At 41.2% G+C, this 26,876-nt stretch overlaps 1 protein-coding gene across 1 annotated transcript in view; it reads left to right on the top strand.

The window, feature by feature from the left end:
* Positions 1–26,523, top strand: part of WRN (Werner syndrome, RecQ helicase-like) — a gene marked incomplete at its 5' end in the record, with an annotated part of 32,300 nt that extends 5,777 nt beyond the window's left edge. Inside the window, 23 exons of the mRNA XM_009696292.1 lie at positions 214–322; positions 2,019–2,087; positions 2,628–2,710; positions 3,857–3,963; positions 4,702–4,889; positions 5,800–5,977; positions 6,560–6,741; positions 8,018–8,119; positions 8,486–8,578; positions 9,911–10,052; positions 13,689–13,859; positions 13,939–14,033; positions 14,877–14,952; positions 15,110–15,183; positions 16,751–16,829; positions 17,116–17,228; positions 18,134–18,248; positions 19,451–19,576; positions 21,359–21,521; positions 22,588–22,802; positions 24,243–24,314; positions 24,827–24,964; positions 26,401–26,523. Coding sequence (XP_009694594.1) covers positions 214–322; positions 2,019–2,087; positions 2,628–2,710; positions 3,857–3,963; positions 4,702–4,889; positions 5,800–5,977; positions 6,560–6,741; positions 8,018–8,119; positions 8,486–8,578; positions 9,911–10,052; positions 13,689–13,859; positions 13,939–14,033; positions 14,877–14,952; positions 15,110–15,183; positions 16,751–16,829; positions 17,116–17,228; positions 18,134–18,248; positions 19,451–19,576; positions 21,359–21,521; positions 22,588–22,802; positions 24,243–24,314; positions 24,827–24,964; positions 26,401–26,523 — 2,813 coding nt within the window. The remainder of the gene's footprint in view (positions 1–213; positions 323–2,018; positions 2,088–2,627; positions 2,711–3,856; positions 3,964–4,701; positions 4,890–5,799; positions 5,978–6,559; positions 6,742–8,017; positions 8,120–8,485; positions 8,579–9,910; positions 10,053–13,688; positions 13,860–13,938; positions 14,034–14,876; positions 14,953–15,109; positions 15,184–16,750; positions 16,830–17,115; positions 17,229–18,133; positions 18,249–19,450; positions 19,577–21,358; positions 21,522–22,587; positions 22,803–24,242; positions 24,315–24,826; positions 24,965–26,400) is intronic.
* Positions 26,524–26,876: the final 353 nt, after the last annotated feature.

Genomic DNA, 26,876 nt, shown 5'->3' with positions numbered 1-26,876 from the left:
CTCTGTCCTACCCCTCCTACACTGACCTTGGTGTAGAGAGGGGTATTGAATGGATGCTGACCATGTTTATCTTGCATCTTTGTTTCTCAACTAGCAGAACAAACATCACTCTTTTTCTGGGACTCAGCAGGGTGTTAGAACTGTCTTATATAGCTGCATGTTACAGCTCTGTAGAAAGCATGATGTTTCACTTCTACCTTTTTTTTCTTTAAGGCTATGGTAAAAGCTTGTGCTACCAGTTTCCTCCTGTTTACACTGGATACACAGGAATTGTTATCTGTCCTCTTATCTCCTTGATGGAGGACCAGGTGCTGCAGCTGACGTAAGTAACATGGTAGTAACAAGCTGCTGCTGTATTGCCTGTGGAAACCCACAGATTCTGCTTGTGGCATTTCTTGGTGTTTAAGGTTGCAGCTTTGTACAGCAAGCTGTTTGTGTGTCAGCTGTAAAACACATGTTTCTCAATGAACGCATGCAAACTGTGTAAATAGTCTAAGATCACTGGATTTGCCGGTTACGTGAGCTGTAGGCTGAATTTGCAAAGGATCTATGCTGGTGAGTGGTTCCTGAAGGTGGATCCTTCTCAAGCATTTTTGGATTCACAGGCTGTTTTTGCACAGACCGAACTGATGGAGGAGTTTCACAGCCTGTTTCAGCCTGTGAGAGTTATGTCAAAGTTTAGTAGGGCTTCCTTTGGGTCCGAGAAATAACATCTGAACAACGTATAGCTGGAAGCTGTAGGCCATTCAGATCAAAGTTATGGCACAGTCTTTTAAGGTGAACAGTGTAGTAGGTCTCCTAACATCTGGCCTCTTCACATCTTAAAAGGTCTGATGGGGCAACTAGTGGGTGACACTGAATTGCTCTTACATGAGCAGTTAAAGGTGTTGCAAGATAAATCTCTTTGATTTTAATACCTGATAATGCTTTCTATATGTCTACTTGCTTTCTGTTATAACAGCTATTCACTTCTGACATTTAATCTGGGGGAATCATGCTGAGTTGTCTAGTTCATTCCTGCCTTGTCCAACTTAGAAAGAACAGGTTTTTTGTGAAAGAGGGGATGTGAGGATTTTTTTGAAGTAAGGAACATCAATTATATGTGATATTTTCTGCTGTGCATCATGACTGTGTGCAGCTGAATAGCTGGCGAGCCTAAGCTGGTTCTATAGCCAGCTCCTAGACTGAGTGTTAATCAGCAGGGTGTTTATGTGTATTCAGTTCCTTCCTTGGCTTTTATACTATTTTTCTCAGTGGAAAGGGTTTATTCACTATCTTCTTAGTAGGTCATTCATTTTGAAGGCTGACAAGACTGAATTTCTGGAACCTAATGCAATTCGGTAATTTGTCTGTTAGACTAGGTGCAGTTCTGCCAAGGACTGAAACACAGAGGAATGAGGGGGGAGAAGCTATTGAAACAAAGGGCTGTGATAAAATGCACTGGATCACCAAGTTAAGAGGACAGGGATTGCAGGGTCCTGAAAGAGGTCAGATATGAAGTGGCTGAGCTGGTAAGCGTAACTATTGAATCTGTCATTAAAAAGCAGCCACCTGATTGAAAATTAGCAGATGCAGCACCAGTAACTCACAAAAGATTGAAAGGTGAGACAAAAAAATTGCAAGCTAGTAAGGCTTACATCCAAATGTGATGACCTGCATAAGATAATAGCTAAAGAAAATATACTTACCGTATTTTCTTCTTTTGGATGTTTTGTTAGTAAACTTTGCTCTTGTGCAAGGAAAGTGGTCTTTATTTCTCGCTTTCTTATTGCACTAATCAACTGTGTGTGTTGTGGGGGACAGCTGGAGGGGAAGTAGAAGAGCATTTGGGTGGCAGGAATAGCCACTGACCACTCTTACTTTTTCAAAAGGTTTTTTCCCCACAGACATCCTTGGAAGAAAGTAGACTCTGACCTCACAGCTTGAACTTCCTTTACAAAGTGCTGGCATAGGCTGAAAGCTAAGGCAGAAAGCATTGAGAGTAAATCCGTTCATGACTGTGCTTTTTACTTCTGCAGAATGTCAGGGATTCCAGCTTGCTTGCTTGGTTCGGCTCAGTCGAAAAACATCAAAGAATGCATCAAAGCGTAAGTCTTAGCTAAGCTTTCTGGGCCTGCGAGTTCTGACGTAGGTGTGTTTGAGTGGTAGTATGTCTCCCCAATCTGTCATTGCTGGAACTCTTGATTCTGGCTCAGACCTGGAACCTGGCAGTCAGTGATACTGCTTGCATTCAGCCAGGTTGAGCGTGTGGGAGGCTATAGCCACCCTCTTGTGCCCTCTGGCTGAGGACATGGGGCTTGTTGACTCAGCTTTAGGTTGTGATTTGTACATGACTTTACACATGTCTTAGACCTATATTTGTCACCAAATCACCACAACACTCCCTTCTTGTTCTAAAGGCTAATAAATCTCTCTGCTGTTTTTTTCTTTTCCTATAATACTGTGTACTGCCTTGCTTTCCTGTTCTGGAATGCCTTCAACGGTCTTCACTTCCTTCCTCTTGTTCCCCGTCTAGAAGTCTGTACTTGTTCTTACTTACATCTTCTAGATAATGATGGTTTTGTTTCATTTGGTTGAATTGTCTGGGCTTTTTCCTTCTGTGATGATCCGTTTTCTTGATCTTTCAGGGGTCAGTACAGAGTCGTATATATGACTCCAGAGTTTTGTTTGGGGAACTTAAAGTTACTTCAGGATCTTGACCAAACTATTGGTAAGTTGAGGATAAGGTTGTGGATGAGTTGGCAGGCAGCTTAAATTCATAATTATGTTTAAACTTTTTTAATGCTTGAACATTTTTCACCAATCTCTTACCACTAGTGAGCTCAGAGGCTAGTGTAGTGACTGCCAGTAAATGGTGTCAGAAGATCCTGTCATTGATGAAAAAAGATCATATGTGAGTAGTGTCTTTAGTGTGATCTTGGCGTGGGAATGTTAGACAAGTCACTGGGAACAGAGGTGCTAAAACACTCATGTTTAAATCGCAGGAAGTGAAATCTATAGCACTAAATATTTTCGTTTAAGTATTCTAATGTCTCTGATCTTTCTCAGAATGTGACAATGAAATTGTGTTTTGAAACACTATAGCACATATTAGAAATTCTCTTTTCATCAGAGATGATGCAGCTGATACATCTCTCATAGTAGGGTAAACTCAAGGCATGTAAATGCCAAGAATTTTTTTTATTAAGGAACTGAGTTTCTAGTGCTGTAGGCAGGGAGGACTATCTAGGGAGAAAACAAACCATCTGAATTTCTGTATGCTTGGCCTCTTTGACACTAGGGCACTTTGAACGTACAGATTAGAATGGAATATCTGTACCTGAGGGGTTTTTCTAATTTGGAAAATGTAAGGTTATTTTCCAGGGGCATCTTTAACCCTTCTCCCCTGATATTTTTCTGGATTTTCACTTATCTCTTCAGTGCAAACCTAAGACACTCAGGCTTTGTTTTGCAATCCAGAAAATAAAACTAATGACTTCTGTAAACAGTGTTTGTGACTATTATTAAACAAGTCTGGGAAGCAGGGGGTGGGAAAAGGTCCTGTCAGAGGTAGCTCAAGATTTTGACCCATTTTGAGGGATGTTGGAGACTTAGAACTTAGAGAAGGAAACAGAGATTGCGGGGGGAGGAGGAGTCTGTAAAAGCTCTTAGGCCTTTTTACAAAAGAAGATCTTAGAAGAATGGGCTTGGGGAGTCAGTGCAGCAGAAGGCATTCTAGAAACAAAAACTTAAGCAGACTGCTAGTGCCTTGTCAGGAAAGCTTGACATTGAAGAGAATGGGGTGTTTTGTATTTTGTCACTTCCCATGTTGGTTAGTCTTGTTAATGTGCCCATGCTGTGGTTTTGTGCCCTCCAGGTATTACTCTCATAGCTGTTGATGAAGCTCATTGCATTTCCGAGTGGGGCCATGACTTCAGAGATTCCTTTAGAAGTTTAGGCTCACTAAAAAAGACCCTGCCATCGGTGAGGTTTTGATGTGTTTGATTTTCTAATATAAAAGAAGGATACTGTGTCATTTTGTGTGATAATTTGAAATACCAGTCTCGTGATGTTGTTTTTTGGGTATACTTACCATGCTGGTTTGGAGCTTATGCAGTCCCCAGCGGTGACTGAGCTTTGTGGGTTTTTTCTCAAATGCTTAAATGAAGGGTATTCTGAACCTGGACCACCAGAAACTTCTGAAAATTAAATTACTTTGTTGGATCCCCATGCTGTGGAAGATGATGTCCCTAAGCTTCTGGTTTAATATTGAGGGATTTAGTTTTTTAAAAGTGGCTTGTAAGAGCATGCAACTGTGACTTCTAGACACTCCTCAAGCATTTATTGCATTAGCTCAAAAACTTAGACCTGAACTCTACATGGTCTTCTTGGAAGTTTTGTCCTGTGTTCCCTAAACTTAGCTAACCACATCAGAAAACTACTGTAGACTCGTTGAAGATATTAGTAATAAAACCCACGCATTCAGAATAAAACCCTGCATTTCAACAGTGTTCTATCCCTGTCTACTCTCCTGAACAGTGTAGACCAAAGCTCTAGGAAGCTAAATATTAACGGTTTTTGAGATAGCTGAGCTGATCCAGTGATCATAAACAGATTAAAGTGCCTGTTTGCATGCTATTTCAGTTTTGACTTATGATATTTTTGGTTTAAAAAAAAAATCAGTGAGAAGTCTCGCACTTTTTTCTCTATTCTTCATTGCAGATTCCCATTGTTGCTTTAACTGCAACTGCAAGTCCATCGATTAGAGAAGACATAGTGAATTGTCTGAACTTGAAGAATCCCCAGGTCACGTGTACTAGTTTTGACAGACCTAACTTGTACTTAGAAGTTGGACAACAAAGTCGAAATATCCTTAGGGATTTAAAGCAGTTCCTTACTAGGAAAGGAAGGTGAGGATTTAAGCCTGTTTTTGTTGATCCCTCAGGTATACGTTAATGTTTTTGAGTTTTGGTAATGTGTACTAAGAACTGGTAATGGTCTTAAACTGATTTGGTGAAGAAGAGCCTGGGCTTTCTCTGTAGCTTGGCTCTGATACCATGCTAGTCACTTGTTAGGTCATGTCCCATGTTGTTGTGCCCACACCTCTTCCCAGTTTAAAAAAAGGCTTCTGTGGCAAGGAGAGATGGACTCTTGCTGTTTGCATGTTGCTAGCTTAAGGATCTTCAGGATCATTTGATTCTCAGAGGACCCGCTGACGCTGTCGCAATTTCAATGATTATGGTGGATTGGCTTGTGGGTAACTTTCCAAACAGTATTGTACAAAAAGTGTGTGAGTCTTATAAATCTGTGGTAAGATTATTTTTTTCAACAAAGATAATCTGAGTAGAACGACTTCAGTCCTTTTCTGTTGGTAGACCTGGTGGTGTACCCGTTCTGGCCCTGTTCTTCTTGTCACAAGCTACAGTGTGTGCCTCTACAGCAATATAAATGAATTTCTCATTGCTTACTTGGACCTTGTTACGTAAATGTGGACATTTCAAAAGTGACAGCTGTAATAGCGTATTTCCTGATGACTTTAAGGAAATTGGGAGACCTTAACCTGCTGCTTCTACAGAGACAAATCTTCTGTGTTTTGCAGAATAAACTTAAAAGCATCAAATAAATTCCAGACCCATTTTTTCCAAAGGACAGACAACTTGTGTATGAGTGGACCAGTTAAAATCTGTTTCAATTTCTAAATCCCCAAGAAGGTGAACTGCTGGAAAAGCTACATTGCCTTTTCAACTAGGTTCAGTTGGACTTTTTGCAGAAGGGTGGCTTCTTCTGTTCTGTGTCTTTACGTGTTGCTGTTATTTGTAGCAGTTCTGCATATGGGTTTGAAGGCCCCACTATCATCTACTGCCCTTCAAGAAAGGTGACTGAACAAGTCGTGTCTGAATTGAATAAACTCCATGTGGCCTGTGGTGCATACCATGCTGGTATGGGAATCAAACAAAGGAGAGAGACTCATCACCAGTTCATGAGGGATGAAATTCAGGTATGTAGGAAACTGGGTCTGCTTGGTCTTATTTATAATCGCAGAGTTTCTGGTAGAAGAAAGATGCTGGTACTATCAGCATGTGTTTCCCATTTACTATCTCCAATTCTGGGCAAAGAAATTGCTGATCTATGCTGACAGTAATAGAATTCCTGGCTTACATTTCAAATTCCTTTAGTGTCTTCAAAATGCATAGCATCTGAGGAAAATAGTGGTAGCTGGGACAATATCATCACAAGTTCTGTGAGCTGATTTCTTCTTCCTGCAGCTGAAGAGGCAAAGAGTTATCCTGGGACTTGTGTTCCCCTTCACAATAGGTTTGTGCCTTTTGAGAATAACTGCTTGAAAACACTGTAGCATTTGCCACAACACATCACTCATGTTTATAATCCTATGCTCATGCTCTGACCAAAATCAGACTTAACAACAGTACTGTGGAAGTTGGGTGTGAGTGAAGCCATTGTAATTTAGGCTGAATTTTGAGTCTGTAGCAAAACGTTCTCACCAAGTGTGTGAGCATTAATCCAGGCATATTCTTGATGCTCATTTCAAAACATTCAGCATGCGGCTCCTGTTTTGTAGTGTATTGTGGCTACAGTGGCATTTGGAATGGGCATCAATAAAGCAGATATCCGGATGGTTATTCATTACGGTGCCCCTAAGGAAATGGAATCCTATTATCAAGAAATTGGGAGAGCTGGTCGTGATGGGCTTCCTGCTTCTTGTCACGTCTTATGGACTGCGACAGACTTGGCTTTTAACAGGTAAATGACTGAAGATGTCTGCTTTGACACGGATAGCCAAAACATACCAAAAAGAAGAGGAGCAGGGTGGTTTTGGTTTAAAATTTGATTTATTTTTTGGATTGGTTCCAAGTCCCTTCTTGCATCCACACAGTACTAAGTATGCTCTATTTCTTCTAGAAGATAACCCACATGTGGACTAATGTTAATGAGTTTGTCCTTGTTCCAGTTCTGCTTTCTGAAGATGCTTTGCACAGCAGGCAGTGATAAAACCTGGTCACTTGTCTTGTAAATCACTCGACCTGGTTTTAGACCCATCATCACCTTTTAAGATTGCTGATGCTGTAGAATTACTTTTTTCTCTACAGTATCTAGATTTCTAAATGGAGAAACATATTTTTTTTTTTTATTCTGCATGAGGATGTCCTGGTTGTAGAGGTCTCCTGTTAATTTTGTTCATAGCTGGTATAGGACCACATAAATGTTTGAACTTGGTCACTTGAGCTTGTGTCAGCAGATTGCCAGAGTCTATGAAACCATATACTTCCCTGTGCTTTTTTCCAGGCCGGCAGAAACTTGCTTTGCTCAACTTTGAGCTGGAATAGTGTAGCTGCATTAATGTGGTGCCCAGCACCTGCAGTATTGGCTTGTTTTTGATGCCATGTGGTGCAGATGGTAGCTCAGGTTTGGCTCATGCAGCAGCTCAGACCATGGGCAGAGTGAGTGTTCCATACACCCATGAAGTAATCCCATGCTATTGTTTGGATGCTTCCAGTGTTTACTATAAAGGATATTAAATTAGGCAGTAGGTAGATGTGTCCTAACATGCCACCTCTGAGTTTGAGAGAAGAGTGATGATATCCTAGCGTATATTTCTGATCTGGCAGTGGCATGGATGAGAACTTGCCGGAGTCTGGAAAACTAGAGAGTGAGAGAAACTACCGTTTCTCAATGCCCTCTGCCCTTTCCTCCATCCTCTGTGTCTTTTGACATGGATTTCTGAAGCTGGTAGTCCATGGGGTTGGAAGAAGCTCTGTGTCTCCTTCTGCCCTGTTTAGAATAATTGTCATATTTAGAAGAATATGGGTAAGGTGCTTTTCTGAGTATGCCCTGTGCTATAAGGATCAAGATGATGTAGAAACAGGCAGGCAGTTTGGGTCTGGTTTTAGTAAGATATTTTTCTAGTTATTTCTGCTGAATATGACAGACACAGTTGTCTGGCATATTTCACTTTGGTGTGGGACAGGGGAATAGTGGTCAGTATTTAAGGCTCTTCATTTTTCTTTTTGACTGATAGACGTCTTCTAAGCGAGATACGCAATAAAACGTTCCGGTTCTACAAACTGAAGATGTTGGCAAAAGTAGAGAACTACCTTTTGTCAAATAGCTGCAGGAGAAAGTGAGTACTGGAATCTATTTAATGCTTTATCCCTATGGTCAGCTTTGGTAAAAGCCATTGTGACTTGGTCACAACTGGAGGTTGTAACCAGAAAGTGTGTTATGCTCCCAATGTGTCCTGCAAACATGTTTTATATTAAAATGCAATATTAAAAAAATGTGCCCTCTGACATAACTATACATATACATCAAGTGTTTCCTTTTTTACTTTAAAAAAAAAGAACCTTTTTCTTTGGAAGAATCAGGGCCAAATAATTGGCTCCCCAGTGAATTAATTAATGATGCTGACTTCAACTCTGTTTTCTGCAATAAATTCAATGTGTAAATTCTTGGTCTTTTATTTAATTCCCTACATTCCCTTCGGTAGAATCATCCTGTCTCATTTTGAAGACAAACAACTGCGAAAGGTTTCCTCTGGCATCATGGGCACGGAAGAATGCTGTGATAATTGCAGGTACAGGTAAGCTTTCTTCCCTGAAGACTGATAGAAGAGGTTATGTTCTCTTAGGCTGATTTACAAGGCAAATTATCTAAAAGAATTGAGTTTTTATGCATCTGATCTTGCAGATGTTCAGCCTGAAGTATATCTTTGAACAGCTGTCTCTAACCTTCTCCTGAATAGTTGAGCAAGCCATGAGGCACCTTAAGCTCTAAGTTAGGCTGCAGGAAAGCCTGTAAGCAAAGTATGGTCACAGTTCCTCAAAGGATTTAGAGCAACACCCTTCACTCTTAGTGTGAAATACACTTTCCGTTCATCAGTTTAAGTTGTTCTTAGGTAATTAATCGCAAAAGAAAACACTTGCAAGTGGAGTGTGATACCATGTGTCTAAGGTTAAATTGCCGGAGTGTTAAGGGAGCTGTTCTCCTGTTACGGCATGTGCTGACATATGTTCTTTCTAGTATTGCTAATAATCTCATAGATGTGCTGAAGGGAAGCCAGGAGGCTGGTAGGCACACAGGTACAAGCAGAAACATCTTCCTCGGTTTCCCCTGTGTCTGTGTACATCCTTTCCCTGAAGTTATAGTAAAGGTTTCCTTGTTCTTTCTGGTAGCCTGATGCTTGCTGAACGGAGACAAGATGTTATGCTGTGTTGCTTCATGGAAAAAATGTTGTCAATTTAACTACATTTCCTGTATGCTCAAGGATTAAGAAGTCTTTTCCTGGCCTTCACTAAAACTAACCAAGAAGATAATTTGAGAGACCATAATTTCAATCTTTGTAGTCATGTTGCTGTGCCAGTAAAGAGCCACATGGTGAATTTGTGTTGCAGAACTGAAATCACTTGAAATAAATAATTTTCGTTTTTCTCCTCCTTAGAAGTGGTTTGTGCCAATAATTTTTCAATGGGTTTTTCCAGTCAGTGACAAATGCATTAACGAATCCTAGAAAATCTTCAATGGGATTGCTCTTTCCTTCTGTGTTTTCACTTTGTGTTATTTAAAAACAAAACCTCTTTGCTATTAGGTGCAATTAAAGAAAGGTCTTGTATACCTAAACCAGTCCAAATATTTAAATAATAAATTCAGAAGGCAATGTTGTTCTGTCACAGCAAGTACCATGAAGAACCACTTATTGTTGGGTTTGGCAGCTGTCTTAACCACAAGTGATTTTGACTTTTGGTCTTATATTTTCAGTCATAGTTCTTTACACTTAAACATGTTTAATTGTTTATATTAATGTAACTTGGAAGTGTGTATTTTATTTAGTTATCACTTGATAGACAATACTTGAAAGAAGGGAGGGGACTTGATTTGTATGTGTGTTAAACTTAGCTTTCTTTGTGTATTTCAGAGCCTCTCGTTTTGCAGTCCCCAGTAGCTCAGAAGGTGGTTTACAGGACTTTGGGCAGCAAGCGTATCAGCTGCTGTCTGCAGTGAGTGCCCTGGAAGAGAAGTTTGGAACTCGAGTTCCCATTCTGTTTCTCCGAGGGTCTGTAAGTGATAGTAAAAATCCTTGTATGTGTTCTGAGAGTGGAGGGACTGTTAGTGTGTCTCTTTATTGGCATACCAAACGATACACTGAAATACATACATGTAAATGTGTGTACACACACATATTTAGTTCCTTTTTCTCAGAGCTGCATATCTGTAGAGAGGGGTAGTCCAGACTTTCTGAAGCTGCTCAGCAGCACTTCCCATGTAGCAAACTAGATTGTTGTCTTTAAAGGCAACAGCCATAAAAATAGTGGACCTCCTAAGCACGTTGTACTTCATCCACGTATAGCAAAGGAACAGTTTCTGCCTCCAAGCACTTGCTGTCTTAGTTCTGTTTTTCTTAACAGTACAATGTTCAGCCCTCTATGGCCTGAGAGTTCAGCTTAGAAATAGTACCTGCTATTTGCATTGTGTGGGGCTGTCCTGTATTTCCTGGCTTGTTTTGAGTTGGCTGTTGACAATTGTCCATTAAACATGTGAATGTCAGCCCAAATATTGGTAGAGATTCTAAAGCTCTTCCTGTAAGGCTTGAGCTTTTGTTTTCTTTATGGTGAGTTTGTTTTTGTAGAGACAGTTAAGTGGGGGTTTTTTAATGAAGATGCATGATTTCCATTATCCTGAAAGGAATAGCCTTCTCAGAATGAAGAATAAACATGTCTTTGCTTGGTAATTAGTTGGTATATGTTTGAATAAAGCAAGTGATGGCTTGCATTCTAGCTTTGTACTGCTGTCTGACTTGGAAGTAGTGAGATGGGAAATAGGATACTAGAATGAACATAAATGATCTCTATATACCTTTACTTACAATGTTTTTTAAATACTAGGCAAGAAACTTACTAGAAATAAAATATGAGAGTAAGAACAGAATCACTTTTTATGTTTAACTCAGGGCGGGGGTGTGTGTGAAAAATCACCTGTAGTACTTGATAAAACTAGGTCAATTATGTCCCTCTCTTTTTCCTTTTAATAAGGAAGTTGTTAATTGTCACACAAGTGTGTCTAGGGGAAAAATATTGTTACATATGTTAATGTAATCCTGATTGTTAATTTATTAGACATTACTGGAAGAAGTGGAGATGATGCCAAACTTGTACTGCAAATACAGACTAACCTTTTAGTGCCTACAAGAATACCCTTTTCTGGGCCAACATAACTTCAAAAAAACATGTTTCTTTAATTGGTTGCATCAATGTGTACTCTAGAACCAATGTATGAAATAATCAATATCACTGTAAGTTTACATCTATATCTGTCTGAGGCTGACTGGTATGTTGCTTTAAAAGCTTGTGTATAGTTTATGGAGGATTCATGCTCTTTTAAGTTAGTGGTACCTCTTTGCAAAGTCCAGGTGGCTTCCAACAGGCTTTGAGTGGACCACAAGGGGAGACCATGTTTCACTTAACATTTGAAAGCTGAGTCAGACCATGAAAGCGAACAAGGCCCTCTGGGAAAGTGAATTAGAGTTGCATTGACAGAAATATTATACTAACACTGCTAAACAAAGAAGAATGTGCAACTCTTAAGGTTTCCTTTTATCAGCAGACAGGGGAATTTGTAGCTATTTCAGCAATTATTGTTATTAGTAGTCTCAGTGACTGGTGGTGAGTGGCTTTTAGTAGTACGTCTAGCACTTAATAATTTGTATGAAGTTGAAATAGCAATTTTGGCTTCTGTTGGTCAGTCCTATGCCAAGCTTAACTGACAGTGCTTAGCCCAAATGTGGAGGCGAAGTTTAGCGTTCTGCATCTCATTCCTTTTATAGTTATTTCCATTATTGAATTTGTTCTTCAAGTCAAAACAATGCTCTGAAAATGTGCAGCCATTGGAGTAATTAATGTAACTGGCATAACTAAAAGCTTAGGAATGTAGTCATGCTTTCAAGTAAGGCATGTTAAAAGTTGAGGGATCTCTAGAAGAGAGGACATGGGACTTGATGCTTTCTCTTTGCCTGCTGAATGGGTGACTTGCTTGTGTTCACCACTGGGACTCTGGGCCCTGGTCCCATCCAGCAGTGAGCTGAGCCCCGCTTGCCTGCAGCTGGCTGCTCCACCTTCCATCCCCTGCTGCTAAAGGTCTGAAACCAGCCCCTCTTCCTGCTGCTCTTTTTGTGCGTGTAGGATAGCAGCTCCTTGACTGTCTGAAATTTTCCAAATTGTTCCTTTACTGTAATCCCTGAAGGTAGTACAGAGCTTAGCAGGCCACCATCTGCTGCCTGTCCTGGACTTCCTTCATGTGGTTTCCTCTTCTCAACATCAGCCTGTTCTATTTTCCTTTATAAGGAAAACGACATTCTTGGATAGATGCTCTGTGTTTGCATAGCGCCTAGCATGAGGGGATTCTGGTAGAAGTACTAACACGAATCTGGATAACCTGTGTTAACAACCAGCCCTATAAGTGGTAAGAGGTGAGCCTCCACCCCACACTCTCTTGTTGTCGAAGACTATACTGGTGAGTCTCACCCCCTGCTTTTTTCTCACCACTTCCTCCCATGGGATGTCCTATCTAAATAGCATCGCAGATATATGTGTATACACATACACTCTCTGGAGGATATGATTGGTGTATATACAGGTACATGTATATATAAAAAAAAATTACTTGTTTGGCCCTGTAGTTTCTGCAGTGGAGAGGGATTCAGCAAGTCTACAGATAACAGCGTCTGAAGCCTGCTGTGCCTTCCTGTTAATTTCATATGCTAGCAATAAACTGAAACTTCTTTCTGTCTGAGACACTCTTAACTGCTAATGCTTGATCCCCTGTTTCAGAAAAGTTCTCAACTTTTCAGGCTCATGCCAAGAGTTTCTCTTTTTGTGAAAGGATCTTTAGCCCATTGCCATCCATTTGGGCCCTGAGTTCAGGGGGTGTGAGAACTCAGACAGGAGCTAATCAGCTTTTTTTAGGGTCTGAACCATTGGTAAGAGACAAGTAAATCAACTTTTAAAAACAAAACAAAAGCAAACAAAACCCACTTTATAGTGAAGGCCAGAGAAGGAAGAGTAGAGCAGACATCTGTAGTGAGCTTGCTTCTGGCTTTGTACCCCTGTCCTGCAATTTAAACAGGACTTGTCAATTTGTTTTTACTTCTGTAGGCTCTTCTTAGTTAAAAACAGAACAGGTAACTAGTTCTGTTTGAACTCATGTGATGTAAGATTGACTTGAACTGGTTGAATACGAACTGTTCTAGATGACTTACTTTCTTTGCTGCTGTGGATGGCTGGGTCGTTCCTGTAACCTCCTCCACATACAGAGGGAGGTGTTTTAACAGTTCTGTGATCTAAGCGTAGGTTTGTCTGGGGTCTTACTGCAGAAAGTCACGATCTTGTCACAGCCTTGGCAGAAGGCGCAGGAGTGGATTAGGTTAGTAGAAGTGAGAGTGCTCCTCAGGTGACATGAACAAGGCAATAGGCATGGTTTGTGCTCTTATCATTGAGGTGCTGTAGGTTTGGTTATTGTAATGGATATACGTAAACTTGAATAAAATATTTTGGCTTGGGACTTTTCTGTAAAGTTTTTCTGTGGAAAAATGTTCTTGAGGACCTGTTCCTCACTTCTCGGGTTTTTGGTTTACTGGTTATATTGGAAACTTTCTTCTAAAAGGACTGGAGAAGCCTGACCAGTTCTTTCAATAATTTCAGAGTTCCCAACGCTTGCCAGACGTGTACCGTAGACACCCTCTCTTTGGTAGTGGAAAAGACTGGCCAGAGAACTGGTGGAAATTGCTCTGCCAACAGCTGATAACAGAAGAATTCCTCGAAGAAGTCTCTGGGCGTAGCAAATTTGCAACCACGTGTGTGCTTACCCAGAAGGTACTTTTTGGTGTGAAACTACCCATCGAAAGCTTCTCTGAGTAATCTATAGCTAAGCCATATGGTTTATTTCTTACAGGGTAGAAATTGGCTGTTAAAAGCTAGATCTGCTTCAAATCCAAGTCTTCTATTACAGTCCAGTGAAGACCTTAATCTGCAGAGATCTCCTAGAAGGTAATTGTAGTACTTGTGTTCTCTTGAGTACTTCTTTTATTAATTTAACATCAGATCCATTTCTGAAGCCTGCTTCTGGAGATGGCTAGGTTGGACAGGAGACTTCTGCACTTGATTTTCTAGCGAAAGTTTTCCCTTAGGCAGTGTCATAATACAAAAAAAGTCAATGGGAGTGCCTGGATAGACCACCTCTATGGACTGCTGGTATGAAAGTGAGAGGGCATGGCTTGCCTGTTTAAATCTGACAGTGCCTCATTGCTGAGGTCTTCAGTGGAGCTAATTAGACAGTCGTGTAACTGGGAAGGTTAGTGGGGAAATGTAGTTTGGAGAAACTACCAAAACTGCTCGGAAAGCGTGTGTCTTCATCAATGATTCTGGGTAGCCTGGAAGTATGTTGTGGCAATGCATCGTCATGGAGAAACTAATCAGCTAAATACAAGAAATGGTAGAGGAAAATCCATCAAGATTTACGTTCTTTCTAATATTGATGAGTTAAACTGTGAGACTTTAAATAGGGCAGCTAACAACTTAGTTTTCCCAATTATGCACTTGACCTACTTTTCCATTGTTGTCACAAATCTTTTTCTTCCATAAGACAAGATTCTTGTTCCTTAAGGTTTTAGTATTAAGAGGCCTTGAGGTCCCCGGTGGTTTTTCACCAAGAATGGTGATTCTAATAACTTTTAAAAGAAGTCAATAAGAACTTTTGATTCGCCAAAGATATCCCTGTAACAACTTCAAATCAGTTTGTTTAGCAAAATGTTGGGTTTTTTTAAATGGCAGTGTCACTATACAAATAACTTGGTCTGATTTTTATTAAGATATAATTATATTTTATTACAGGAGTAGACCTTTACCTGTGCTCTCAGCACAGCGCTCCCCAGACACAAAAGGAACAACACGGTCACCAGTCAAGCAGGTCTGTATGAGTACAACCCCTCTTGCACTCTGTGGTCCATCCTTGCTAGTATTAAAAAAAACTTGTAAGTGTATCATAGTGAATATTTTGCTGCTAACAGCAACTTCAGTGGAAAGACTAATAAATCGGCATGTTTGTTGTCTTCTGTTTTTTATAGATGTCTCTGTATGATATGTTTTCATGTGAGAGAAAAGGTAAAACTCTTGCAAGAACCAATAACATACTTAACAGGTACAGTATTCTAAATTAAAACAGAATTACCTAATTTTGACTGTGTTAATAGGGATACTGTTTGTAGGCTGATCCTTAAAATCAGCTTTCTATGTGAAGTGACAGTAAAAATGTTTATGTGTTAAAAAGACAAGTGCTTAAAACTTGCTGTATACTGCATTGTAGTTCAAAACATTGAACTATTACAACATTTAACAGGCTTTGCTGAATTTGACAAGTTGTGTATGTTTGTAGTGTCACATGCAAAGCAAGCTTTATTAATTGCTGAAGTGCCAGCTTTCTTACTGGTATTACTTCAAATCCAAGCAAGAAAAATAGCAAATGTGGATAAAAATGGAGCAATAGCAGATTTGTATAGGATACTTTTACTGGGCCTGTGTTTTTTTCAGTCTATTTTCTATGTGATGGTTGAAACTAATGGATTTTAACTTGTGATGATTCAAAATAAGAAATGGAGAAGAGGTTTTTACAAACAGTTTCCAAATGTAATTCAGGCAAAAAAGTGACGAAGTTGTGACTCGCTCTTAAAGCTGGCAGAAGTGAACATATGCCTTGTGCAGGGGCTGTAAGTGAGCATGTAGGTTTCTGCCTTTCTACATTAGTCTGGAGAGGACTGAGATCAAGTTGAGGCTCCCTCAGGTCAAAAGAAATAAAACAAACTTTGGCAAAAAGCAGACCAAGTAATTTGTTTTCCTGGCTTGTGTGGTGTTTCAGATTAAATGCACCTTGCATTTCTGAGCGGTTCAATTCCTCCTTCAGGCAAGCAGCCTGATGCTGGCAGACAACAGGAAAATAGGATATGTCACTTAAGCTGAATAATTGCCACTGTAGCCATGTGAAGAAAAATAATTTTGAGACAGCTACAATCAAAAACAAGTGTTATTTCACACTTTTCTTAGGAAAGGATAATCTTCCTCTAGATTGTCTAACAGATATTGCAGTGTAATCATAGGGACATTTACCCCTAATTAGACTGGTAAGTAATGACCCCATGGACCAGTAGCTGTGGTGCTGCTCTCTGGGCAGACATGCCTAGTAGTAATATCAGCTTAATTCTGCTTGCAGCACAGCAACTGTGTCCTTGTCACTGATGCTTTTGAAGTTATTAGCTCTTTTTGGCCAAGATTAATGTTGGCCATGGGGAAGAATGTAAGGTGTTTCTCGTGGGATGCTGTCGAAATAATGTGATGAATGGACAAATGCTTGTAAGAATATGCTTTTGTTAATGAGCATCTAGCTGTTGATAGGGATATTTTGAGTTTGTTTGGTTTTTTTCCACAAAACTGCAATTTCATCTGCTTGAGCTTTGTACGGTAAGAGGCTATTTTTAAGTTACAGGACCAAACACAGACGAATTCTGTTACAGTGAGGATACTGCTGATTCTGCCCCAACCAGTTCAAGTCCTGTATGAGTGCAGCCTTAGCACAAGGTGCCAGACCACAGTCTGATGCTGCTGTCAGACAGCAGGACAAATAAGTTGGGCTGCTGCTCTCCTACAGCCTTCTGCAAAGTTCCTGAATATACTGACCTAATGCAGGGCTTGTTTCGTGGTACTTTATTTTTTAGTGTTGCAGAGCACTCACCAGTGAAATCTCCTTTGAAGCCTCCAGAACCTGTTGTTTCATCCCGAGAAAAAGAACTAGAGGTAGGTTTCTTGGAAGAGGGAGGATATCTGTGAATTGCAGTCAACCTGCAGGCTATGGTCCACCGGTATTGGAGCAGCTGGCTTGGGCAGCTCTTACTATTACAAAGATGTTTTGAATAGAAGTCCTAGTAGAGTGTTTAAATATGTTAAGATGGATTAATGGGTTGCAGGTTTTTTTTGTATTAGTGGAAAGATGAAGGAAGTTATAACTTTTCCTCTCATATTAATTACACCTATGTGAGCGATTTAGAGCTGCTTCATGAGAATTTGGCACTGTTCTTCACAGGCTGCTCTGTATGGCAAGTTGCTGACTGCTAGACAGAAGGTAGCTAATGAGAAGGTAATTCCTCCAGCTGTCTTGGCAACCAATAAGATCCTGGTGGAGATGGCCCGAATAAGGTAAAGCCAGCATGCATGCATGTTGTACAAACTGAGAAGGTTGCAAGCCAAGTCACAAATCCCCTTTCTGCTTTTGTTGGGAGAGTATGCCTCTGTGGTAGAGGAGCAGATCTTTTCCTGAGGATCTTCATTTGCTCTAATACCCTTGTAGACCACTAACTGGTGTAAGTTTAAACAGTTATTGACATCAGACTTGCTTCTTCATTCTAGTTATTACTAAAAAAAAACCCAGATGACAGCCTTGCCTGTCTTTGTATCCAAGCCTCCTATTAGGTTGACCAGTCAGAGGAGGAAGGTGTACGTTTTCTACTAATCTGTACCTTTCTGTGTGCTTCTCTGTGTGTTTCAATCACTTTAGTATGCCATTATCCTGCTAAGGGTCAGCTACAGGTCGGGAGCTGTCCCCTACCTTGCATGGGTAGCTTTGTAGCGTAAAAGAATAAGCACAATATAGTGTTGCTCTCAACTACTGAATGGAAGGGAAAACTTTTTTTTCCTCATTGTATGAGGGTATTGTGGGGCAGCTCAGTTAGTAATGCATCTGAAGTGCCTTCCCTGGCTACTAAAAGGCATTAGACAGCACTACTTCTAGAATGTGTATGTTGTTGATCCATGGAAGAGCTCTGGGCTTATGTGCTCTTGGGAGGTAAAAGCAAATAAAGATGTATGTGGTGAACTGATCCTCCAAAGTATTAAGCGGCAAAGCAACTTTTGCTGTGGTCAAGCTTCATGATTCAGAAGTGCAAACAGTGAACTTAATTCGTTGCAGAGATGATGAGGGTATAATAATAATACTTCCAAGTTTTGACTAATAGATCTGTAGTCCAAGTGTGTGTCATTAACAGACACTTGGTGTTTCAAAGCATTGTCATAGGACATGGCTTTTATTATTCATCCTAAACCAGGCCTACAAATGTTGAGAATACGAAGAGAATTGATGGTGTATCTGAAGCAAAATCCACCCTGCTGATCCCTCTCCTGGCTGAAATCAAGGACTTCTGCCAAGTAAATGGTTTGCAGGTACTACTTACTAAAGTGTCTGCTATTTTGCAAGAGCCTTAAAGACATTTGGTCTGCAGCGTCAGATTTCTCCTTCAGAGTTTGTCCTTGTCACAGCTATTCTATCTAGGCATGGCAGCGAAACTTGCTAGCCTTTTTGTACAAATAGGCCTCCCAAATCTGAATGTGCTACTTGGCAATGACATCAGGACCTGGCTGATGTTCCAGATTGGTGTGGTCATCTTGAAAGTTCAGGGTGTCCTTATGAAGGTCGCCCATCTGGCCAGGCTGAGTATCCACTAGGTGTGGTATTATTGAGAGCTTGCAGCTAGTTATTGTGGTTTGGGCCTGGAGGCCAAAGGTATAGGAAGTGTTCCTTCACTGTGGTTTACTGACTCGGTAGACTTGGAGGACAGGGCTTTGCTTCCTCTAAGCATCTCCTTGGGAGACTGGCAGAAGAGCTTAGATTTCCAACTGTTGGAAATATTCTTGTTGGTTCTCTTTTCACAGTTGATTTTCTTCTGTCCAAGACTTTCTGTAGAGTGGCTCCTCATCAGCCACTATGGTGAGAGACACCACTAGGGAGAGACCGTGGAGGAGAGGATTAGAGGAACTATGAAGCAGTTTTGCTTTGGGGATCTTAATTTCTATGTAAATCTGCAGTTAAAGGGATTTATCTACTCTAGAAAGCAGGTAGAGCAGCAATACTACTTCTCTGTAATGCTTGAGAAGGCTCTGTGGAGTCTTCTTTCTGCTTCACAGAAAGCTATTATGATCTAGGAATGGGGACCAAAATAATTTTTGGTTTTTTTGTTTTTTCCCTAAGAAATCTGTGTTGAGCAAAAGATTAAAACAAACGGAGGACTTTCCCATACTAAGCAGCAGGCTGAAAACCACAGTTTGTTTTGATGGAACAGTTTTATGTGTAATGAGCAACACCTAAGAAGTTGTATTGACCTGAACACTGGTTTTGTGGTGTGTGGGTTTGTTTTTTTTTGCAAGTCCCTTGGACAATCCCATGTTTGTTTTATTAAGAAGGGAGTATGTGGGTGTCCATTGGATTCCTTCTTTGTTTTGGTGTTTTTTGTGGAACATGGACTTGGGGTCAAAACTAACCTCCATAGAGATGAATGACTCATCTATGTTACTGTTTTAGATAACTTCAGATATCCATTGGTTGTGACTGGGATATAATTCTTCTGAATCCTCTTTATCTCACTTAGACTGACATATTCCCCATGTCTGGATCTAAAGATCAGAAAGAAGCATCTCCCTGGAAGTCTACTAAAGCCCTGTCTCCCTCGGAACACGTCACCTATGTCCTGTTCCAGGAGAAAAATCTCTCTGTGGTAAGCCCTTCCCTGTGAAGGTCATTTCCTTTTCAAAAACTAATGGCAGGCATGCTTTGTCTAGAGGAGGGGGATTTGCAAGTTCTCTTAAATCCTCTGCCCAGTGCTGGCGTGGGGTTGCTTTAAAACACTGAGGCAGTATCCTTCCTGGCAAATGGTAGCTTATCTGACTTACCTCTATGGACTGGTAAAAGTATGAAAAACTGGGCTTGCTGTAAGGTGGGATACAGTGAGGTGAGATACAGCTCCATACATGTTACAATGCCCGCACAGATCGGCAGGGCATCAGGCAGAATTGTTGCTGGTACTTCATTGGCATGTTTCAGTACAGTTATGCAGCGTGCTTTTCTATTGCAGGTGTTAGTTCTGCCTGTTTCTCTTTTTCCTTTTTCATAGTAAGGAATAACTTCCTGATCCAGTAGCCTGTGGGAAAGGACACCAAGCATGGGGCTGTATATAGGCATATCTTTAAGGTTAATAACCATTGGGATAAATTTCACTTACTATGTTCTTGGTTTAGGTAGCAAATCCCTATTCCTTTGCCTATGCCACTTCCATGTGTAAGACTTGCATGTCAAGAAACAAAGCTTGTGGGAAGATTCAATTCAAAACTAAAGTCTAAGTGTGAACTATTATTGTGGCTTTCTAGTTCAGATTTTGGAAAGCTGTGTTTCCTGTTACAAACAGAAGTTGAGGACAAGTTACTTGTCGCATCTAAGTTGAAGTGCTACAGGGCTTGTGGCTAAACTGGCATCCTGCTGTGTGCCCTGTGAAGATAAGACTCATGAGCTGCTTTGATATGTTTCATCTTATTGCTTTTTAATTCTACAGTAGGAAACTGAAGTTGCTTTGAGTTTTGCTTTCCCCCCCTCAAGAGTACAAGTAGACCTTGTCACATGGTCCCTAACTTAAAACTGTACCTAAGGACTAATTAATGAGAAACAGTTGTATAATTATTAATGGGTAACTTGATGCTCTGTATCCACTAATCCTGATGATTACATGCACAGTATGTGTATTGTCTGGGGAGAAATTGAAAGAAGAGCTTTTTTCAAGCTTTTACTGAGGAAGACGAGTAACAGTTTGAAATCTCTCCTCGAAAAGTACAAGTTTAGGTAGATTGAGATGTTTTTATTCAAGGCAAATGTTTTAACAGAAGAATTCATCTAACAGATGTGAAAGTGAGGGGGAAATTGTTTTGGTTATCCTCTTATCCATGTTCTACATAGATGTTATGGATCAAATAGGCCACTGGGAGGTCAGGTGCATCACAGCTACTTAGCAGGAGACACGTGAAGCTTTGACACAGAAATCTCATGAAGTAGGAGCTGGGTTGATAACTCTGACTTAGCTGTGAGGCAAAAGCATCTGTTTCCTTTGTGGTAGAAATAGCTGCGATTCAGCTGCCATAGGGTAGAAAGGGGGTGGTAGCGAGCTTTGTGACAGAAGGGATGTGAGCTATAAGCAGGCCGTAGTGAGCCTTTGAGGTGGCTGCACAGCACTCTTCCTGGGTAGAACCTCTCTTCATCTGAAGTAAGTTCAAGCTGAGATGTTGCACTCAAGCTGAGAAGTAGTAGCCTCGAGAAAAATCTTCTTTACAAGCTGGAGAAGAAATGAGATAAATATTAGGAGTAATGAAGTGTTTTGGGGAGCTTTGTTACACTGCTATGTGCCAGTATTCCTTGATTGCTTTTTGGGAATGGGAGGTTGCCAGGCTTTGAGCTTTCAATTGTATTTCAGACACTTATGCCGTCTTAATTCCTTCTGCCTTTGTTTCCCTAGAGGACTATAAGTGAGAGCAGATCTCTGCCTCTTTCTGAAGTTGGCACTCACCTGTTCCAGGCAATGAAAGCTGGCTACCCTGTCAACCTGGAACGAGCAGGTTTGACTCCTGAAGTTCAACAGATCATTTCTGATGTTATCCGTAATCCTCCCATTGACTCGGGTGAGCATTGCAGCCCTTATCTGAAGCTTCTCATGACAGTGGCATACAGATGAAGGGAATGAAAAACTGACAGCTCAGGTGTTTCTTTAGGTAGAACTCATCATTTCTGGAAGGCCTATGGCAAGGTAGAGCATGGCAATGGCAGGGTCATTGCTTTCCTTTCAAGGTTATGTTGTAAAATAAGGCAATTGTGATTCATTAAGGAGCAAAAGAAGGGTAGCCCTTTACAAATCCTTTCACTCAATTGTATGGCCACTGAAAGGATTCAGGCATCATTGTCAAATCTGTATTTACTCCAGTGTTTTTGGAAAAAAACATCAGCCTCACAAAGTCTTCCTGTAAGTACTGGCATCTACAGAAAATATGCTGAATAAAAGCTGTAGAATTTCCCTAGTGCAACTTGTCTGCAAGATACTTGTTTATCATGAGGAGGCTGAGAAATGCAGCAAAAGCAGTTCGTTCTTCAGTGCTGTCATCTGGTGCCATGGGCTGAAGACAACCATGTACTGACTTGTGGTTCTGAGACTGAGCAACTTTAAGTTTAGTCTTTCCCTCGCAGTTTAATTTCTCAGGTTGGCGGAGTTTGCTGACTTGCTAGCTTTGTTACTCTTGTCCTATTGCAGATTAATTTCAGCAGCAGTTACAGGCTCAACCAGACTCTCAGATGGCCTTCTTAATTTTAGTGCCACGCTAGAATGGAGAACTGGCATGGCACTATCTTTAAGAAAGCAGAGAGGCTTTTCAGCCTGAGCTAATATAGCCCTCCTTTCAAGAGAAAATGGTTGATAGGGCACACAAGTTAAAGTAGACGATTCTGATGTTTTAGACTAAATTTGAGGATGGTAAGTGTGTGTGAGCATGAATGAGGTGGGGATTTATCCCATGAGCTCATGATCTGTTTTCTTACGGTCAAACCCATATGTTTTATTTTTCAGTCTTTTCTATGCCTTAATCTACTCTATGCTTTAATGAGGGACAACTGATGTGTTTTGTGATGTAAGAAAAGTGAATAAGGGGCAAGAGGATTAAAAAACAATTAATATTGTATTTATGTTTCTTTCCCAAGACACCACCAAAATTCAAGCAATTAGAAAACTTGTTCCTGCAAATATTGAACTGTATCTCATCAGGATGACTATTGTGTTACTGGAGAAAGAGGACAGAAATAAGTCTCAGGATGGCTCAGGCGTCAAAAGGATGTTGGTGTGGCCAGATGGGCAGCAGTTAAAAACAGGAGCAGATCAAGCAAGCAGGGAAGATGCCTTGTGGAGTGAAACAAAGGTTAGTAAAAGAAGGTATAAAACTGGTTTTGTGAGAAGAATGTTTCCTCTTTGTAGGAGCAGACTAAAAGCCCTCTTATGTTGTTGCTATTTCCAGTAGTGTCTCATCTTCACAAGCCCCCTTTCCCTCAGCTTTGAGGAGGACTGCCTCCCTCTGAAAGCAATGCTCAGAGCAGAACCAGAAGGTTGTCCTTGCAAAGTATCAACCTAGAAAGAGGTCTGCCCCTCTGCAGCTTGGCTGTGATCTGTTAAATGTGTCACCTGAGTTGATCTGTTCCCATGTGGGACTGTCAGCTCATCTCTACCGTGGAAAGTCCTGGAAATGCAGCCCAGGAAGATCAGGCACATGATAGTCCACCACTGTAGACCATCATAACTGCAGCTTAATAGTGGCCTTGGAGAAGAGGGATGAATGCTTTCTGCTGTTGTCTGGCCCTTCGGGACGTGGATGCAAAAGGTCCCCTGTAAAATCCTGGATTTACAGTAGCTGGGGCAGTGGAGAAAAAAGCTGAAATTCAGACTTCTTCCCAGTATTTGGTAAGCTGGATCCTTCATAGCCACAAAATCCATATTCTGCCCTGGCCTTGCTTCCATGCATTGGTACCTCGTCACCAACCTGATGTTGAAAAGTGATTCTTACTGTACAGAAAGCTCCAAGATAGCAGAAGAGCTGAGAGTGAAAAAGCCAGAGGCAATGCCTGCCAGAAATCTTAGTCTTTCATGGGTTCCTCAGTTGCTTTAAGCTGCTGAGTGTAGCTGTGATAACAAGAAGCATCATGCTGTAAATTTGACTTGTCGGGGAGAAATCTCAGGAAATAAGGAGCTCCATGTTGCTGTTTGAGAAAGGCCAGGCTAGTTTTCTGAGCCCTCGGCTGGTCTCTTGGTGACTCCCAAGTCCCAGTTCAGCATCTTGTACAAAAGGCTACCTTGCACTGCGTGGCTCCTGGTGAGAATGGTAAAAAGAAATTCCAAACTCTAAATCCTTCTGCTGCCTGTGCTAGGATTTCATGCCTGTTCCTTACAAGGTTTGGGGTTGGTTTCTTGAACTATGGCTCAAACAATTTCTCAAGCTGTGTCATTTTGTCGAATTGATTATTTCTTGCATCCCTGAATGCTATTTTGTTTCTACAATATCTGTGTCTGAGCCTTCTTTTTCCTGAAATTGACCACCTGGCAGTCCAATTGTGTGAGCTCTAATAACACTTTTTTCTGCTACTGTTAGCTGCTGGAGCTAATAATGGGAATGACATGCTATTAGAAACCAAATTAATATTATACAAATGAGTAGACTGCGAATCCAAAAGCTAATCCAAATAGTCTTTATTTACTTCTCCTTCAGAAGATATCCTGGTTCTAACAATTCCGTGTAGCAAACAGCTTTTGAATCTGCTAATGAATGTTCTTGGATTTTAACAACCTTACGTTACTGCTGCTTTTACATGGTGATTTGATCAATCCGACATTGAAGGAAGGAGCAGAGAAAATCCATCTGCAAGTGGTGCCTTTGGCTTCAGTAAACAGGTGTTCTTAATGTATTAAAGCATGCAGTAGACTTGCCATTAGCATTGCTGACAGTAGCACAGATGTGTAGTTGATAGAAAAAATCTCAGCTTGGCTATTCCAACCTATGACCAGCAGCTGTTACACAGAAATTAGAAGTTAATACCTCTATGCCCACTATGCCATTTTTAACTGACACCTTTGCTGTAAAAACACATTTGAAAACACAGCACTTGAGTCAGAAGCAAGTATTTCAAGTTCTCAGAGCCATGGGGATGGAGGAAGTATTCTTCACTACAAAAAAAAAAATGCCCAAGTGTAAGTTCCAGTTCCCTTGTGTTTGAAATGGATTGCTCAAATTTTCTTCTGGTGAAACGGGTAAGAAATGGCTAGTGATCTCATTAGGCAGAGGTGTAAAAACACCTCCAAAATGCAGCCCTGGCATTGAATCTGGTTTGTGCAGACTTAATCTTTAATGCTGTGACATACGTATAATGGCCTGCTTCCTTACTGTCCTATGGAAAGGCTGTACAGAGCGTGGATGACAGCCAGCCAGGTACCAGAGGGGCAGCAGGCCGCCTGAAGCCCATCACACTGGCCTCCTGGAATCAGCCTGCCCTCAATCCTGAAGAGGAGGAACTGTTTGCTGACTCCCAGCCGAAGGTGAGACTGCCAGGAGAGACTGGCTCTGTCAGGAGCAGAGCCCAGACCTGATGATTTGAGTGTTGATATTTAACAAACCAAAATCCCAGCTTCTGAGTTCTTTACTGTATCTAAAACCTTGGCCTGGATTGCCAGCCAAATTCTCGTGTTGATATCCTTGGTATAGTAACAGCATGCTGCTTTTATTGCCCTTGCTATGCCCAAATGTACCCCTCTCGCTCACAGCATCAGCCTGCTACAGAATTTTTTTTCCTCAGTACATCTCGTCAGCCATCTAGTGGCAGATGCTTCCAACACTTTAAGAGGACGTTTGGCTCCCTTTCGTCTTTCAGGTATAGACTTCTGTGAGATTGTATGCAAATATCAGCACTGGTGTTTATACAAACACAAGTTGTGTAAGCATACCTATAGTGTTTTTTTCTAAAGGGAGCTCATGTGGCTCTGACCAGCACTACTTGCTGTACAGCTTCCTTCAGTTTGAAGCTGGATATTGATGTGAGTGCAAAACATGATGCAGACAAGTAATTATTCATGGTCTGGTCAGTGTTAGGTAGGTATAAGTCCTAAATAGCACAGCAGCTATCTTAGTTGAAACACTAAACACATTATGTTTATCTTTTTGGTTGCTGGTGATGGCTTCAGAGAACTTTCAGAACATCAGTTCCAAGTAAAGCCCCTTTGTTGTAACACAGGAACAAGGCATGATCAGTGTAATGGTCTCTGCACCCTTCCTGCTTCTCGCAAGCTTGGGCTGGGAGTCCTGGTGTGCGCACACCTCTTGATGCAAGCACTGGAGCAACCTCTCTCCTGGCTGTGGATCAGTCCTCCTGATGGGCTTCCTAAGGGCAGCTTGCCAGCAATCTTGTTCATCTTGAGATGAACATCTCAACAGAGATTGAAAGAAAAGGTGCATTGCACAGTTGGTGACAGGCACCCAAAGCTGTGTTTATGGGTTTCAGTCCCTTTTTCTCAAGTCGTAATCAGGGGAGGTAGCAGGTACTGCTGCTGTATCACCAGTTTGGGGCGTCCACTTTCATCCCCTGCCTGGGGATGTAGTCTTTCACAGGTCACACCGAGGAGCTGCAGTTCTTTTATTTGTTGTCTTGAGAGCTGAGGGTGGGTGGTTTTGTTTGTGTGTTTTTGTTTGTGTTTGTTTTAAAGGTGATTCCTGAAGGTCAGCATAACATTCAGAGGTGTGTCAGCATGCATTGTTGTTTCTGGTCAGATGATTACCAGTCTTGGTTCTTCCCACTGCTATAGCTTGATTCTTAGTCCCTCAATTACTTGAACAAGGTGCTGCATTTAAGGGAGACATAAGCCTTCCACTAATAATGTAGATGGTTCGTGTCTCCTGTTGAGCATGACTTCGGGGAGCAGAGCTGTGTAAATTAGCCTGTAAATGCTTACCCTTTTCCACGTTTGTTTTCTTCTTCCAGAGCTCACATACCTCTTGTAAGAGGAAGGTGCCGGCGTGGTTTGGACCCTCAGCAGTGACAGTTCTACCTCCAACCCAGACCAAGAAATCCAAAGCAGACACTAGAACAGGGATTTTCAATTGAATACCGAAATGAAAACTTTTTTTACCTTCCCGCCCACTATAAAGAGCATTTAATGTGTAGCTGCAGCTTGCCTGCGCTTTACTCTTCATTGCTGCTGCTGCCTCTTCTCTCCTCTTCCTTGGGTGAGGCTATGAAGCACCTTAATGCTTTTCACTGTGTGAAATTTGTTATTAATAAAAAAAAACCTCACCAAGTTGTCACGTTATTATTTTAATAGTAAAAAAAGTCGCAGAGCCGCTGCCCGTAAGAGCAGCCGGCCGGTGCCTCCCCACAGCAACGGCGAGCTCACTTCCGGGGCGGGGCGTGAGCGCGCCGGCGCGGGGGCTGCTGGGAAGGCGCCATGGCCCAATAGG

The sequence above is a fragment of the Cariama cristata genome, unplaced genomic scaffold (assembly GCF_000690535.1).
Source record: "Cariama cristata isolate BGI_N322 unplaced genomic scaffold, ASM69053v1 scaffold43022, whole genome shotgun sequence".
Lineage (NCBI taxonomy): Eukaryota > Metazoa > Chordata > Aves > Cariamiformes > Cariamidae > Cariama > Cariama cristata.
Note: the sequence above shows the minus strand (reverse complement) of the source record. Positions and strands in the feature narration are given on the sequence as shown.